Consider the following 17277-nt stretch of genomic DNA (forward strand, 5'->3'; position numbering starts at 1 on the left):
GCTGCTTCTAGTGTGCGGCCAGGGGTGGGAACTACCGGAATACCTTCCCAGGCCAGTGGTAAGCTCTTTGAAGACAGCAACCAACAAATCTATACCTCTTGGTGCCCCTCACTGAATCCCACCACCATGTCGAACCAGTAGCAGAACAAAACGGCTGAGCTGATCTGACTAGCAGTTCACCCATCAAATATGGCATGTAATTTCCTAACTATATTAAGAAGCTGTGTACTTAGCAAGAGGCCAAAAAACAGAGGCAAATGAACTGCTCAGTATAGATTATGTCCAGAAGTCCTTCTAAGGGGGCTTTTTGTAAGCCACCCCATGTTCCACCCATTATTTATACAGACGGAATCAGGTTAGAAGGAAAGGTAAAGGTAGACTGTGGGAGGGCAACCATGGTTGAGTCTACACACACACACACGCACACACACGCACACGCACACACGCACACACACACACCTGCTCCGGCCCCTCGCCAGCTCTACTCACATTGTACAGCACGGTGGTCCACCCTTCCATGGTGATGCACTGGAAGACAGTCAGCACAGCAAAAAGGATGTTATCAAACTGGGTGATCCCATCATTGGGGCCGATCCAGTCCCGGCATTCATAACCAGCTGGGCAGCCCTGCACACCACATGGGTGAGGGGGGTCAAATCCTTCTAGAATACCTGCAGACACATTTGGAGGGTGGGGGATAAACCACACGATGCTTAGCATGAGCTGGAAATGATCCCAGGAGGCCACAAGCATGCAATTCTATTTCCCACAGAAAGGTTTGTCCTTCTTTGTCTCCAGCTCCTACCCTTCTCTGGCATCTCTGCACCTCACAGCTCACGTACCATGTGTTCAACCTAATGGTTCCCAACCTCCTGTGAAAATGAAGCCTCCTCCACATGCCCCCCCCACCCCCTCTTTCCTCAGGTCACATCTTCTACCTTCTCCTGAGTCCCACGGGAATTTACAGGACTGGGTCACCCAGAAAGGTCTGAGCTGAAGGCAGAATCTTACTGCTTTTCTAACTTCAGACTCCAGGATAGACTCTTAGTTCTTTCTGGGTTCCTTGGGAACAATTATAAACTACAGTCCCTTCCGTGGATCTTAACTCCTTGTTTTCATGGCCTAAATTCCTCATCTTAAATAAGACAAAAATAAAAATCCAACGTGAAAGGTGTCCTTTGAAGATTCTTTTCATAAAAACATGGTACCTAATTGGGCTCCTTCAACCTCTCCCCTGCCCCCTTTCCTCCTAAAGCACTCGACTGAACTTGAAAAGAACAAAGAAGATACAGGGAGACAAGAATGCCAGATCTGTGTACGCTGCTCATCTCCCAAGCACCCCTGCCAAGTCATGCTCAGAACTCCCCCAGTTCTTCCACACTATGTGTGGGTCACAGCAGAGAGGGGGAAGGTCATGAGCTCGAGCATGGGTGGAAAATGTCCCCAAGCTCTGGAGGGGCCCCAGATCTGACTCCGGACTCCTGGTCTCTCTGGCTGTGGGCCAAAGAGGCCACATACAAAGGGTAATTCTTCAGGCAGAAGGTTTTTGACATGCATTCTGATGGCCTCCTACCAAGGGATGGGGCAGCTGAGACCTTCTATTGAAATAAACTATAAACCTAAGAGGTTACTCGCTTTGCGGTATCAATGCACAATGGGGATCTTTAGGCTGGTTGTGCCTCGTAAAGCTGCTGACTAGGAAGCCTCTGGTTCTAATTCTGGGGTTGGGACCAGCCTCCAAATGCCCTGAAATGACCCCGATGACCAGAGGAGAGAGGAGGGAAGCAGCAGACGTCAGCAAACAGTGCCCCTACCTGAATTGTTCATGAAGCAAGCTCGGTGCAGCTTCCCACTGTAGAACTCCAAGCCGATGATCGCAAACATCAGGATGGCAAAGAAGAGCAGAAGGCCAATCTGCAGCAGAGGCACCATGGCCTTCATGATGGACTTCAACACAATCTGCAGGCCTGCAAGGAAAGCAAGAGAATGATAAACGGAGCCCTCGCTCGGCACCACCTCATACGGCAGGCTGACTTCTTCCTGGGAGAAGAGGGGCAAGTCTGAGGGAAAAGAGCCATTGATCCTGAAATGATAAAGCAATTCACGAAGGGACAACCAGGATAAGTCAAGCCAAAGACGGCCATCACCCCCTCCCCTAGGGATCAATCCCTACCTCTTCCTCACCGTTCCCTGATCATTTACATACCTATCACCCTTCCCTTATTCGCTGCACCCATGCTGTCTTCTGGATTCCTCCTATAGATGAAACTTATTAGAATACGCTTCTTTCCTAAAGGGAATTAGGCCCAGCCCTGCTAGGCTATAAGTCTGTAAGAACAAGGAAAAAGTTCATCTTCCCCACGACTCAATCTCAGACCCAGCTCTCCCACCCACTGTTGGAGAAGCAGAATTAGGACAACCACTGTTCATGAAACACCATATCCTTTGACCCAGAAATTGTCCTTCTAGGATTCTAGCCTAAGAAAATAATCAGAGATTTGAATAATATTTAAGTAAAAAGATGTTTGTTGCAGCACTATTTCTAGTTAGAAAAAGAAAACTGCAAATAACCTAAATGAATAGCAACACAGAAATGACTACCCAAGTCAGGGACTGTATAAGACAGACTATAATACAGATTTAAAAATCATATTTCTGAAGAATTTTTTTTTTTTTTTTTTGGCGGTATGCAGGCCTCTCACTGTTGTGGCCTCTCCCGTTGCGGAGCCCAGGCTCCAGACGCGCAGGCTCAGCGGCCATGGCTCACTGGCCCAGCTGCTCCGCAGCATGTGGGATCTTCCCGGACCGGGGCACGAACCCGTGTCCCCTGCATCAGCAGGCGGACTCTCAACCACTGCGCCACCAGGGAAGCCCTGAAGAATTTTTAACGTCAGGAAAATCAAATGCTTATGATGGGATCCAATACCAAAATTACAGCATGATCCCAATCACATTAAAATGCACAGGAAAAAATGAATGAAAAAATATGCTAAAATGTTAACAAAAGTTATATTTCTGAGTGATAGGATAATGGGTGCTCTTCATTTTCTATTATTTCCTTTACTTTCCCAATTTTTTACAAAGATCTTTCATTATCTTTTAAATATGAAAAAAGTCTGCTAAATTTTAAAATGGAAGGTGATGCCGGATTGCCGCAGGTCCTCTATTTATTACTGCAGGGGCTTCCTCTCAGGAGAAATTATTTCTTGTTTATCCCTAATTCTCTTCGACCCTGGATCTGGTTGAGGACACATCAGTAAAGCTATCAGCAGAGGAGAAAGAAGAAAGGCGCTCACTAGGTATCCCCGACACGAGCTTCAGGGGCCTTAGGACACGCACAGCCCGGAGCGTCCTCAGGTCCACATGTGTGTTGAAGTGGGTTCCCGCAGTGGCCAGGATGCTGCAGATGGAGACACAGAAGGTCAAGGTTACCACAGTCTGCCTTTCTCCCGCTGTTCCACGGGGGAAGCTGGGTTAAAGAAGGATCATCGGCCTGGAAAGCACACAGAGCTGATGCCAGCTGCGTGTGGGCGCACCTGAGCTTGGGTGAATCACCAGTGATTCCGAATGGAATTAAATTTAGCCGCATGGATTTCACTTCGAAAAGGAGGAAAACTGATCATCGCAATGGAATCCTAGCTCCAAATCATTAGTAAAACACAAGGTCCCCAGCATCTGTCTCATCCCTGCCCCGAAACCGTGTCCCCTACCCTCCTCTCTGCCCCTTGCCAATTTCCTTCCCCTCTTTCCAACCTACCAAGGGCCTCACATATTTTATCTTAAAATTTTCTTCGATTCCCCTGTCTCCTATTGCCTTCAGGAAATTTCTCTGGATTAACTGCAGTAAAGGAGTAACTCACTCTTCTTTACCTTGACGCTTAGAATTTTTACCAAACAAAATCAATCACTCTGATGCTTATACTTAGGGAATAACGTCACTGGTCCCCATGCAGTATTTTTATAATCGCCCCCAAATCACTGTGTGAGCTGGATTTGGTTTCTTTGTTTCCACTCTTCTACTTCCACAGCCATATCCAGGAACACACACACACACACAACAAAAATCCATAACAATCCTATTAGATGGTGTACACCAAGTACCTTGTCTTGAGGAGACAATTTATTTCATATAATCCCATGACACTGCAAGTACTTTGGAGAGACAAAGACACTTAAGTATTTATGACAGGTACAGCAGAAGACTAACAGTCAGAAGAACTGGGTTTCAGTCCTGACTCATGTACTTGTGAACTGGGTGCCTTGAGGCCAGTCAACCTCTATGAGCCACGCTACCCTTATCTGCAAACTGGGGGAGTACCATGGCCTAGTTACAAAAACAAAACGACATGGAATTGAATGTTATGAGTGTTCTGTAAACTATAACGTGCAAAACAGACATTATATCTAACACAAATGTTAATAATATTGCCTTTACAACTCTGTCTAATTTTAGTCTTCTTTCTGTAGGGTACTGCTTTTTCTTCCTTACAACTTCCGGGACAATTTCAGCTATGTGGAACTATTGGGGAATGACTCATTCAGAAAACTGAGTTTTCTATATGGTCAAAGGGTGGCAAGAATGATTTATTTCATTTAATTATTTTAAGGGGCTTTGGACGACTGGGGAGAGGCTGGTTCAGCTGAGGGTAAAAAGGGCCTGGACACATCCCGTGGCTGGCCACGCGAGGCCCCTGCACCATAGTTTTGCTTCTCTCTTTGACGTTAGCTTTACTTTTCTTCTCTTTCCCATGTCATCAACCCTGTTTCTCTGACATTTGACATTCAAGATACCTTGAAGTCTCTTTAATACGTGAACGAAACGTTTATGCTCTATTATCTCTAGAAAGTAGATACAGGATCAACAGAGACAAATTACGCAGACCCAGATTATAATCACGAGCAGTAACTTTGATACAAGCAGTGCTGGCCAACAGCCAAGTGGGCTGCTTTATGTGGTAGTGACTTCCCGACATTCGAAGTATTCAAGGACAGACAGAAGAACTCTCTTTTACGAAGGTAAGAGGGTTCCAACATTGGGTTGAAGGTTATTTAAATGACCAATAGAGATTTCTTTCAACTTTAAGATTCTATAATTCTATATGGATCCAATCTCAAAATCAGAACCAGAAAGAAAGTTTAGTCTCATAACGCATCTCAGGAGCTAGGTTTTCTCTGTCTCTCCCAACCCAAACTTCCATCCTCTCATCTTAAAAGGAGGGAATTCAGGAGACACTGCTTTTGACTCTATCTTCCAAGGCCGAAGAGTAACATTAGGGAGGGGAGTGATGTAATTTCTAGTAAGTAGGAAAAAACTGAAGAGAAGACAGAACAAGGAGAAACATGGAAAATAGGAGTGAAAAACAGGACAGAAATAGAAAAAAAAAAAACAAAAGAAAAGAGAGAGAGAGAAAGAGAAGCTTCAAGGATAGGTATAGTGATAGAGAAGCAGAATCCCAGGAAAATGGTGCCATTGCTCCCCTGATTCCGCTAACAAGGGAAGGAGACTGTACTCAGTCTTCGGAGGGGCACGCATGGAGGCTGCTTTCCCTCTGGTTCGCTGTGTTACAAACGCAGTGGATAGAATCTGCCCTGTTCAGAAACCAGAGTTCTGTTTCCTAGGATACCCAGATACATGTGAGATGCTCTTTCATATCATAAGAAGGGCCATTGAAAATGAAAATCTCCCCAGCCCAGAGATGAACAAGGTACATTTCGGAACACGGAGGTAGGAGGCCAAGGACGACATTAAAGGGCAAGAAGGTGCAGGTGTAGAGAGAAAAACAAAGCAGCAGCAGAGGGAAAGGAGAATGAGAGGATGGGCAGTGAGCAAAGGAAATGTGGAGATGAAAGCAATAAGGGAAATAAGAAGAAGTGAAAGCTGGTGGAGAAGCAAATGTCAGAGAAACAGGGATGATGACATGGGAAAGAGAAGAAAAGTAAAGTTAACGTCAGAGAAGCAAAAATATGGTGCAGGGGCCTCGTGTGGCCAGCCATGAGATGTGTCCAGGCCGTTTGTACCCTCAGCTGAACCAACCTCTCCCCAGTCCTCCAAAGCCCCATCACACTTCAGGCAGGGCTGTGCGCCTGTGGCCCTGTGCTCCCCTGGCCCTCAGAATTTTCTTCTCTTTCATCCAGTGCAGGAGGGCTGTCAACTGAATCTCTGGCTGCTGCACATTGGCCACTGGCTACCTGCTAGTATTCAAATCGTCTTTGAGGGCAGGAATCACAATGTGGTTCCCCCATCCACCTGTCAGAAACAGGAGCAATGGGATCCTTAGAGGAAAAGATCGTTAAGGAAAAGGGCCCTATTCTGAGCTCCCATAAAATTCTGTGCCCACCGCCATCACTGCCCTTAGCACATCCCAAAGGAAGTCTCTGTGTTCTCATCTGTCTACCCTCTGAGATTCAGAGCTTCTCACCTGGAGACACCGTCTTCCTCATCTCGACAGGCCCCACACCTAGCCCAAGGTCTGGCAAGTAAAAGGTGCTCAATAAATGCTCGAAACTGCACTGATGAAAGTAATAAACGTGTTGAGGCAGAGACCAGATGGACAGACATACTGCAGAAACCCTAGAGCTTATCAATGAAAAGATTCAGATAGCACAGCTCATTTGCTACCCAAACACGCGCCTGTGTGAGCATACAGGAGTGCACAGGAAATCTGGCCTCGAGCACTGTAGGGCCTAATGAGGATCTTCTGATGTACTGCTAAGACTCCTGCTCTCAAACAGATCCCACAGGACAGGATCTGCCCAGCCCTCAGTGGGAGAGTTAGAGAGGGAGGGAGGAAGGAGGAAGACTCAAAATTCAAAGACTTGCCTCCTAGCAAAACCCAAGTACTGAAGAGTACCCAGCTCAGCACAGCTCCAAGCCTTGTCCGGAGCAGGCCTGCGCGAGAGGCTCTGGGAAAGTGAACCAGAGGAAAAGACCCTGGCCCTCAGTCTAGTGGAAGGAGACAGACACGGAAATGAAATGATTATAATTCACCGTGAAGAGTGTCAGAACAGAGGTGTTTACAAAGTGCTGTGAGAATGGGAAATACTGCAGTGGACAAATACAGGGCTTACTATCTGCTAGCATTTTCCAATATGTTATCTCATTAAGTCCTCCAAAATATCCTGATATTACTATCGACTCCACTTCATAGGGGAGGCAACTGAAGCTCAGAACAAAATTAAATTTCTAATAAATGGCAAGAACAGGCATTAAAGTTAGTTTTCCTGTGAGATCAAAACCCATCGTTTCCCTCTCTGCCATGACGCCGGGCAGCGTCTTCTCGGTCCCAGGCAGCTCCACTGTTCCTTAGTCCAGCGAGTTGCTAAAAATACCAAGGTTGCAGAGTGTGGTCGCCAAACGAGCCAGGGAACTTGGCTTCCTTCATTCCAAGGCCACAGACTGCTAACGCCTACAGACTTGACAGCAATCGCTCTCAGAACCAGCAGGGTATGAGGCTCCTCGCACCCCAGGTGGTGACCGCCACAGTATCTACACATACACACAGGAAGGGACAAGTGCACCACAAGGTCAGAGCGAGGCCACTGCGGAGGAGTTCAGTTCTGAGTTAATAAAAGCTAAGCTCTCCGCCGTCCCAAGAGGCATACGCATGTGCTCTTCAGGAGTGAAGGCTGTGTTCTCCATTCCTTTTGTCACCATGAGCACAGAGCCTGGTGGAGAGCTCTGGACACAGAGGGGGGTCTTAATTACTACTTTATCCCCCCAAGCAGAAGACAATCGGACAGCAAACAAACTTCTGACCAGCACCAGCACAGAGACTGTGTTCTGTAGGCTGTGAATGTTCAAAAAGTGTTTCCTGATGGATGTCAGGGCTCAGCCCTGCCTCTATCGTTTTTGCTTGTAGGTGTCAGCAGGTAAGAAGAGAATGGAGGCCGATATGATTCTGAGGGTGTGGCCTGACCATCACACAGTGGCACGGCACAGCAGACGATGGGAGTGATGCTCTGGGCAATTATAACCAAAGGTCTCTTCCCAAGTCGTCACTCAAAGAATTCTTCAACACTGTATTCCTTTTGACCTTGGGGTTCTGCCATAACCTCCTCGTCGATCCAGATCTAACAGTCTCTTTGCACACATGTATTTCACTATACACTCCCATGGCTGAAGGTGCCCGGAAGCATTGTACAGATATTACACTAAAAATGATTCGTTGCTTATCTGAAATTCAAACTTAACTAGGCATCTCGTATTCTAATTAGCTAAATCTGGCAACTCTACTTCAGTGGTGACCAGTAATGACCAAGTAAAGAGCCTCCCTCTCAGTGGTTGCCCCAGCCCTAAATGAACATTCAAGTTGTCTTCTGAGAAGAGACACAAGCCCAGGACTGTTAGCATCAGGCCTAGAATTCCCTCCTGAGCTCCAGAAATCACCTGTTTTGTCTCTGACCATATAAATCCCCAGGGAGAACCTCATTAGCATTTGAAAGCCAAGTTGTCCATATCTGTGCAAAAAGACTGATTAACAGTAGCAAAAGGTGTTAGGTATTTATCCAGCCCATGTTATGAGGAGACCCAGAGGAGGCAGGAAGGCACCTAATTCAAGTTGGATTCCAACCCAGAGTTGAGTCAGGATATCATTTCCTTGGGTAGTCAACAGAAATGAGTTGCTGTGTTCACTTAAAACTGTTCCCTGGGAGGTTGACTCCTTCATCTCTTTTACTATTTTATCTCCAATGAGGCACCAAAGTCCATCATCTCTTTCCTCTACTGCATCTCTTAGATTTACCTGTTACTCTCCGGCCTCGCTCTTGCCTGGACTGCCCTTCTTATGCCATCTCTCTCCTGCCTCAATGATATGATCCAGACTTCAGGGCCTGTCCTTGAAAACAGGTCCACAATCAAGAGAGACTTGAACTAGGATTCTGAGAAAGTAGTTGAGCCCATGCTCTCCAGTCATACTGGCTGGTTTTAATACCAGTTCCATCACTCACACAAGCTGTCTGGCCTTATGCAATTGTCTCTCTGAGCTATAGTTTTCTTATCTGTAAAATGGGGACAGTGCTTCTCTAAGAGGGTTAATGTTGTTTAAAAGAGGTTGCTTGGACAGTTCTTCACACAGCGCTGATTTACCACGGTAGGGTTCCTGGTTGAAAATGACAGAAACTAATTTTAGCCTTCTTAAGCAAACAAACCCCAAAAAAAAGTATATTGAGAAGATATCAGGATCTCACAGAACTGAAGGTATATTGGAAGACCAGGCTGGGAAAACAGAAAAGCAGGAATCTTCGTGTAGTTGGCTGAATAATGCTCCCTGAAGATACCCAGGTCCTAATCCCTGGAACCTGTGAATGTTACCTAATATGGAAAAGAGAGGTTTTGCAGATGTGATTAAGGACTTTGAGATGGGGAAATTATCCTGGATTATCTAAGTAGGCCCTGAAAGCAATCACAAGTGCCCTTATGGGAGGGAGGCACAGGAAGACTTGACTAGAAAGAAGGCAATATGGTGAGTGAAGTAAGATGCGATGCTGCTGGCTTTGATAGACGGAAGAAGGGCCCCCCAGTCAAAGAGCACCGGACATACAGCTCTAGAAGCTCAGAAACACAAAGGAATGAATTCTCTCCTAAAGCCTCTGGTGGGAGCACAGCCCTACTGACACCTTGATTTTGGCCCAGGAAAATGGATTTTGGATTTCTGACCTCTGGAACTGTAAGAAAATTAATTTTCTTTAAGCCACCAAGTTTGCAGTAATTTGTTACAGCAGCAACAGGAAACTAATACACTTGGCAAAGGTCAGAGAATCCAGGACATCTGATTCTTAGGCCACTGTGGACATTCTTAGGAATATATCTGCCAATGAAAACTCACGTCAGAATGTCACTAGCTTAAAAGTCATGTGGAAAAAAGCCATGTGGCTGAGCTTAAGTCACATGTCCCCTTATACCACATCTGCCTGCACTGGGACAGTCCACCACTTCCAAGGAGAGCAAGACCCCTAGCAAGAGCACAAACAATAAAAGATGCTCCCAAAAGGGAGATCAGGGACCACGGAGGAAGCTGGATGTAGGATAACTAAAAAAAACAACGTCTATTAAGTAATAAATAGGTGTTGTGGAGGAAAAAGAGAAAGAATATATTTGTTTTCTTATCTATAAAATGAGGTGGTCAGATAGAGAGCCCTCTCGGACCCCTTCACGCTCTCAAACTCTGTGAGTCAAAGCCCACCCACATGGTGCTACACCTGCAGCTCCCACCAATCTCCCCTTCCTCTGGCCACCCAGAGGGCTGCACAACATCTAACACTTGACTGCATACTGTTCTTGCATCTTAGAACAAAAGTCTGATCATGAATGATAATTAGCTGGACCCTCATAACTCAGTTCAAAGCCGGCTCCTTGATAGCACATTTCCATCTACCGCGGCCCCTTCCCTAACAATATGCCACAGTGGTGCCCAAGAAATACCCTTGACTCGGGGATAAATGAGCGCTAATACGTCCCCCCATTGAGACGGATTGGCTGGACTTGTCCATGGAGCTGTGAGTGAGCCCACAGGCACCTGTACGTGTAACTGGACATCCATTTAAACCACATGTGCACATAATGATGATCTATCAAAAATCTACTGAATTACACTGTTTCTTTTTAATGAATTACTGAAAGTGTGATTTGATCTGGGAAGCAATTTCTAAACACTTTACCTCATCTATTCAAAACCAGAAATGTCAGTATATATTAAATTGTTTACACGGAGACAAGTCTTCCCTCTCCAACGTTCAACTTGACCAAAATATACTTGAGGGAAGACAGTGAGGCTGGGAAAGAGACAACAGGGGTCAAGCCCAGCCCAGCCCCCAGCCTCTGGAAGCTGCCTCCTTTTCCTCCCCAGCCCTTATGCTGGGGCCCCTTGACCCCATTCAGGCTTAGCTCCATCCCAGAGCCCAGAACCCATCTACAACCTACTGATACGTATTGAGTGTATGCCCTGCAGGAGATGCTGGCATTACCATGGAGAACAAGATGAAGATGGTAGTTGTCCTCAGGAAACTTAATGAAGAAGACAGGCACTAAATAGATCACAATTATAGGAAGTGGAAGGTCAGGAAAGAAAGGCATATGAGGGAAGTGGAAATAGCACATGAGCTCAAAGGTAAGGTATGAGTGGCCAGAGGAAGCAATGTGGGGAGAACATCCCAGATGCAGGAAAAGGCACGTGCAGAAGGCCCAGAGGCAGAAAGGAGATTGACATACTTGAAAAATTGAAACAAGGGCTTTTGTGGCTGGAACCTAGTGGTCCAGGGAAGGATGGAGAGTGGAGAGGCTGCAGAGACGAGAAATAATCTTCCCAGATAACAGAGATATCCTCTGGTCATGCCAACTAAAGAGGCTGGGCCCCTCTCCAGCCCAGAGGGTGCGCCTAGATTAGTCTAAGCAAATTGTCTAAGCAAATTAGTCTAAGCAAAAGTCTAAGTCCATTGTCGCGAGTAGTGACTGGTTAAGGAATGGGCAGGGGATGGAACTCAGGCCTTTGGTGTAAGGGAAAACATGCTCTGGGGCTTCAACTGACCCACGTTCTTAGAACAAAAAAGCATAAACGGCAATGATTTTCAAAGCTTTTCTGACCACAGCCTATAGCAGAAAACATATTTTACATCATAAGCCAGGGGGCATGTACATATATAATTGTATAATGCTTCATAAAATAATACCTACTCTTTCTATGTGTAATACATTCATATTTTCTCCTCAATTCTTCCTTTCTACCTTTTGTTTAATGCTGGTTGCAACCAACTATATTGCTTTCATGACCCTCTAATGGGGTTTGGCCCACAGTTTGAAAAACCCAGATGTAGAAACCAGCCAATACGTACGCTCATTCTCTCTGAGGAGAGGATGAGATGGACCAACATGAATTGCTGCTTTAATAGTACCATTCCTGGTGTTTTACCAGAACAATGAAACAGTCTGCCTCGAAAGGCTTAGTGATTTTCTAAGAACTGCAGACACAGCATTGTAGGAGGGACCCTGTTCCCTCCTATGGTATCTGAAGTAGCATTAGCATCTTGCTGTGCCGGGGAATGGGCAGTGTTAAAGAGATCACATACACACACGCTAACTTCAAAATCATCCTGAGGCAGCCACTTGTTTCTGTTTTGTTTTGGTTTGGTTTGGTTTGGGGGGGGGGTTGGTTGTTTTTGTTTGTTTGTTTTGGTATTTGGCTTGGGTCAGAAGAGTGGAGTATGGACTTTCTTATAAGTCCACAGATAGTAAATCATACCCAGAAGCCCTAACATTTCTTAGGAAGATGGGAGGAGGGCAGGGTCAATTTGCCCCTTTCTAATAGAGAAGATCTATTTCCAGGAGGGAACGAGTAGCTCTGTATTTAATAAAGATAAGGCAACACTTTCTGGATTTTAAAATGGGGTTTCTAATTAAGTTTCATAAGAATCTTAGTGGATATGAAGGAGTCCCAAAATATGCCTTTTGATGAGCAATAAAATCTTAGCCTAAAAATCCTCTCTTTCCTTTCCCACCAAAAGAAAGTTCAATGCAAGTTGATACAGCCACTATGGAGAACAGTATGGAGGTTCCTTAAAAAACTAAAAATACAATGACTATACGACCCAGCAATCCCACTACTGGGCATATACCCTGAGAAAACCATAATTCAAAAAGAGTCATGTACCAAAATGTTCATTGCAGCTCTATTTACAATAGCCAGGACATGGAAGCAACCTAAGTGTCCATCGACAGATGAATGGATAAAGAAGATGTGACACATATATACAATGGAATATTACTCCGCCATAAAAAGAAACGAAATTGAGTTATTTGTAGTGAGGTGGATGGACCTAGAGTCTGTCATACAGAGTGAAGTAAGTCAGAAAGAGAAAAACAAATACTGTATGCTAACACATATATATGGAATTTAAGAAAAAAAAAAAGGTCATGAAGAACCTAGGGGTAAGATGGGAATAAAGACACTACTAGAGAATGGACTTGAGGATATGGGGAGGGGGAAGGGTAAGCTGTGACAAAGTGAGAGAGGCATGGACATATATACACTACCAAACGTAAAATAGATAGCTAGTGGGAAGCAGCTGCATAGCACAGGGAGATCAGCTCGGTGCTTTGTGACCACCTAGAGGGGTGGGATAGGGAGGGTGGGAGGTGGGGAGATGCAAGAGGGAAGAGATATGGGAACATATGTACATGTATAACTGATTCACTTTGTTATAAAGCAGAAACTAACATACCATTGTAAAGCAATTATACTCCAATAAAGATGTTAAAAGAAATAAAATTAAAATAAAATGGGTAAAGACAATTTAATAATGAACTTGGATAATATACATGAAAGAAAAAAAAAAGTTCAACAATCAAACCATGTCACACCAAGGAGAGGAAGTTGTATTGACATTTGAGACCATATGTTTAGGAAGTTGTGCTGTGCATTGTGGGATGTTGAGCAGCATCCCTGGTCTCTACCCACTAGACGCCTATAGCGTTCCCTCCTCCATTACCCCCTCCCCAGGTTATGACAACTAAGGATGTCTCTAGACATCATCAAATGTCCTCTGAGGGCACCCCTGGTTGAGAACCGCTGCCATAAGGGAACCTCTCAGACAGTGATTCCCTCAAGCTGAGCTACAGTCTGACCAAAGGCAATGTGCTTCACAACTAGTCCCCAACCATGCTGGGAGAAGTACTCATAGCCTCTCTCAGGCAGAAATGAAGAGGTTGCCAGGATGACCCCCAGCTACAAGTCATAATTTTCAGGGACCTCCAGCATTGATGAAAATTCCCTTCTGCTTTCTTCTTTAAACATCCCCTAGGGAATGCATAAAACTGAACCCCACAGTGTCTCCAAAGGAAGACTTAATCCAAAAGAAAAGTTTCCCCAAATGATGCAAGGTAAAGAACAAGGAAACGTAAAGGGGGGTTTTAGCTCCTTAACCTCAGTGTAGTGGAAACAAAGGTCAAGTTCCTACCAGTGGTCCCTGGTTTCTTTCTTTCTTCCCTTTCTTCCCTTCCTTCCTTCCTCCCTCCCTCCTTTTTTTCTTTCTTTCCTTCCTTTCTTCTCTCTTTCCTTCCTTCCTTCTTTCTTTCCTCCCTCCCTTTCTTTCCTCCCTCCCTTCCTTTCCTTCTTTCTTTCTTCCATCCATCCTTCCTTCTTTCTTTCTTTCCTTCCTTCTTTCTTTCTCTTTCCTTCCTTTCTTTTTTCCTTCCTCCCCTTCTTCTTTCTTTCTTTTTCTTTCTTTCTCTTTCCTTCCTTCCTTCTTTCTTCCATCCTTCCTGCCTTCCTTTCCTTTTTTTTTTTTTTTTTTTTTTGTTTAGAAAGTCCCTGATGATTCACTCAGACACAGCAAAGAGAAATGCCAAGGCAATGGGTAGAAACTCTGTCATTCAGGACCAGGTGATGACTATGAGGATAAGAGAAAACTGCCTCAATGTTGTTTCACAGCTTACATAACCCTGTTCCATAGCGATACCATTATCCCCCGTTTTATAAGTATGAGAATTAAGGCTCACAAAGAGAAATTGGCTAGCCCAAGGTCACTGAGATAGTAAATGGTCAAACTGAGACTCAAACCCAGAAATTTAGATTCCAAATTTGGAGTGATTTCAGTAGCTACAAAAGATAATGGCTAATAGCTACAAATATATCCCAAAGGCACATATATTTGACAAATGCCTTCTCTTGGACAACCAAAGAGCTGCCTCTCTGCAGAGCCTTATGGTGTCCTGTGATTGCAGCATCATATGCACGTTACCAAAACTGTGCCTCAGAGAGTTGGCAAAGAAGAACTGCTGGAGAGGGAAATCCCACATCATAAGAACTCGCTAACATAAATACATGTTCTTTGAGTTGTTTTGCTAGTAGTGGTGAGGGATTTCTGTTGATCTACCACCCACACACTTTCTCTCACCAGGTCTCCTGCAGGACCAGGAACAAGCTTCTGTGAGACGGCTAGCCAGGGAGAGAGCCCAGCTGAGGAACAGAACACAGCTAATTATCCATGTGGGGGCCAAGGCCCTAATGTTAGCCTCGGCAGAAGAATGCACTAGCAAACTCCAATACCAGATTACAGACACCAGCTTTACAGTCCAGCACGGCCCCTACTGAGTGGCCGCCTATGGTTTGTACTGCCTTTCTTCCCAAAACACCACTCTATCCCTACAGTTCTTTTCAGAAATGACAACGTTCTTATGTGACACGGCTGGCCAGTTTACAGGTTCAGAGACAGGGAGTGCCCTGGGATGTTTGGACTTAGGACCAGAGTTTGGTTGAACTGTTCTGAAGCAGCTATAAAATAAAATATAAGCCATAAAATAAAAGGCTGTCACTGCCCATGCTTCCTCTCACAGAACAAAGCTGGCTGCAGTGAAAGAGAAAAATAAAGCGGATCCCACAGAGGTAAGAAGAATGAAGGAAGGAATTCTGCTGGAGATGGCATCCTGATCCTACAGTTCCTGAGGCCCTACTCTTCCTAACATTGCTGCAACTTGGTGGTCCTGGGAAACCGGGACCCTGAAAAGCCCCTCTTTGCTTAAACTAGTCCAAGTTTAATTTCTGTCCCTCACAATGACCTACTCACCTATTCTGTCCAGATAATACCATCTGGATAAGAAACCGAAGTGAAGAACTTGAAATAACTAGCATGGTCAGACAAGAGCTAAGTAAGATGCATGAAAAACAAGGAAAAACTCAGAAACATAACTCTGGCATGGCACCAATATACCAATTAGAGGAGGTACAAGCTTTCTTCTTGATGCCACCTTAGCAAGTGGCTTAATTCCTAAGATATTGAAACTTTGGTCTCTCAACAGCTTCAGAAAGGCTGAAAAACTACACACATTCATAATCCTGGGGAGAGTCCGAGACCTCTTCTCCAGACATCAAATGCTGATGAGTGCAGGTTAACCCTGGATGGAGGGTTGACTGAAGGGATCCTTAAAAGTAGAAGGAAAAGAAAAGTCTAAGTAATAAAACTCTGCTTTCTCATAGTGTGTTGAGGTAAGGAGCACCGCCCCCCCTTTTTTGGGGATGTCTGGGAGATACCTGGCTGAAAGAATCTGTTTGAGTTTATAAAACATTCTCAAATCAATGACTCTTTGAGACAAATCATGGCTCCATAAATGTTAGAAAAAAATATACTTGTCCATTGTTCCACTTTCCTAGTTCTGCCTACAATGCCTGAGACGCTGACTAGCATGACAGGCATATGCTCTCCATCTTCTAGGATGACAAGTATTAAAAAAAAAATACTCAGATAATTTCCCATACTTGCATAGAAGACAAACCTACAATTATGGTGCATGATGAAGAGGCAGCCACAAAGTCGTTCTAAAATATCAACTCTCTGTAGAGCACCCAAATGAACTAGAGCTATTTGTCAAGAAAACAAAGTGTTTTTTACTTTTCAGAGTCATTAAACCAAAATACATTCCAGTACTTCTGAGTCATATCACATCCAATACCACCTATTTGGAATACAATGAAGAACAAGCAATTTTAATGATTAAAAAGAATTGCGCTTATATCCAGGAACGCTTTGTTACCCAAATCTATTTGATAGAGTATGTAAGCACAAACAAAGTAAGTGGTTTTAACTGCACTTTCATTGTGAATAAATAAAATGCGGAGTTGTTAAAGGAATCAAGAGGTTGCTCCTCCAGCTGAAGAACTAAACAGCATGGGCATTTTCTCAGAAAGGAGTTTAAAAGAGCGCCTTTCTCTATTTATAAGGAACAATGGAGTGTGTTCGTTAATAATGGAGTCTAGACGAAGGAACTGCTGCCCCTTGTACAAGTGCAGACACCCAGGGTCCAAATTTAACTCGACGGCATTGCTCTTTCGTTTCAGCTCTGAAGTTATTTTTACCTTGCCAGCTATGCAAATTAACTCATGGCCTCCGAGCATGAAAGAGAGCAGGCTGAGATTGGTTAATATTTTATGAAAAATGAAAATACTGTAAACCACCGTTCCTAGCACTGAGCTTCACATACTCTATAACTGACTCTGTGAAGATAGAGCCGTGAAAAATTTCTGTGCTATTCTAGCATCAAAACCAGCAAGGCTAGAGATGACTTACAAAAGAATAAAGAGAATGTTTAGTGATTATATGAAAAAGTTCCATAGCATTGTAGTCAAAGAAATTCAAATTAAAACAACATGATAGCCTGTTCTGCCTATCAAATTACCACCACTAGAAAGACGGTAAATTGGTACAACCACTTTGAAAAATTCTTGAACAATGTGTATATAAAGACACTGAAGATGTTCACAATTTGATCTGGTGGTTTTAGGAAATTATTTT

The 17277-nt window shown here is 44.4% G+C and overlaps 1 protein-coding gene across 1 annotated transcript in view; it reads right to left on the bottom strand.

The window, feature by feature from the left end:
• Window positions 1-17277, bottom strand: part of CACNA1E (calcium voltage-gated channel subunit alpha1 E) — a 363660-nt gene that overhangs the window by 200787 nt on the left and 145596 nt on the right. The window contains exons 5-7 of the mRNA XM_060295653.1: window positions 3297-3400; window positions 1815-1967; window positions 490-671 (exon numbers count right to left, since the gene is read on the bottom strand). Coding sequence (XP_060151636.1) covers window positions 490-671; window positions 1815-1967; window positions 3297-3400 — 439 coding nt within the window. The remainder of the gene's footprint in view (window positions 1-489; window positions 672-1814; window positions 1968-3296; window positions 3401-17277) is intronic.

Source organism: Globicephala melas, chromosome 1, assembly GCF_963455315.2.
Source record: "Globicephala melas chromosome 1, mGloMel1.2, whole genome shotgun sequence".
NCBI classification, from domain to species: Eukaryota; Metazoa; Chordata; class Mammalia; order Artiodactyla; family Delphinidae; genus Globicephala; species Globicephala melas.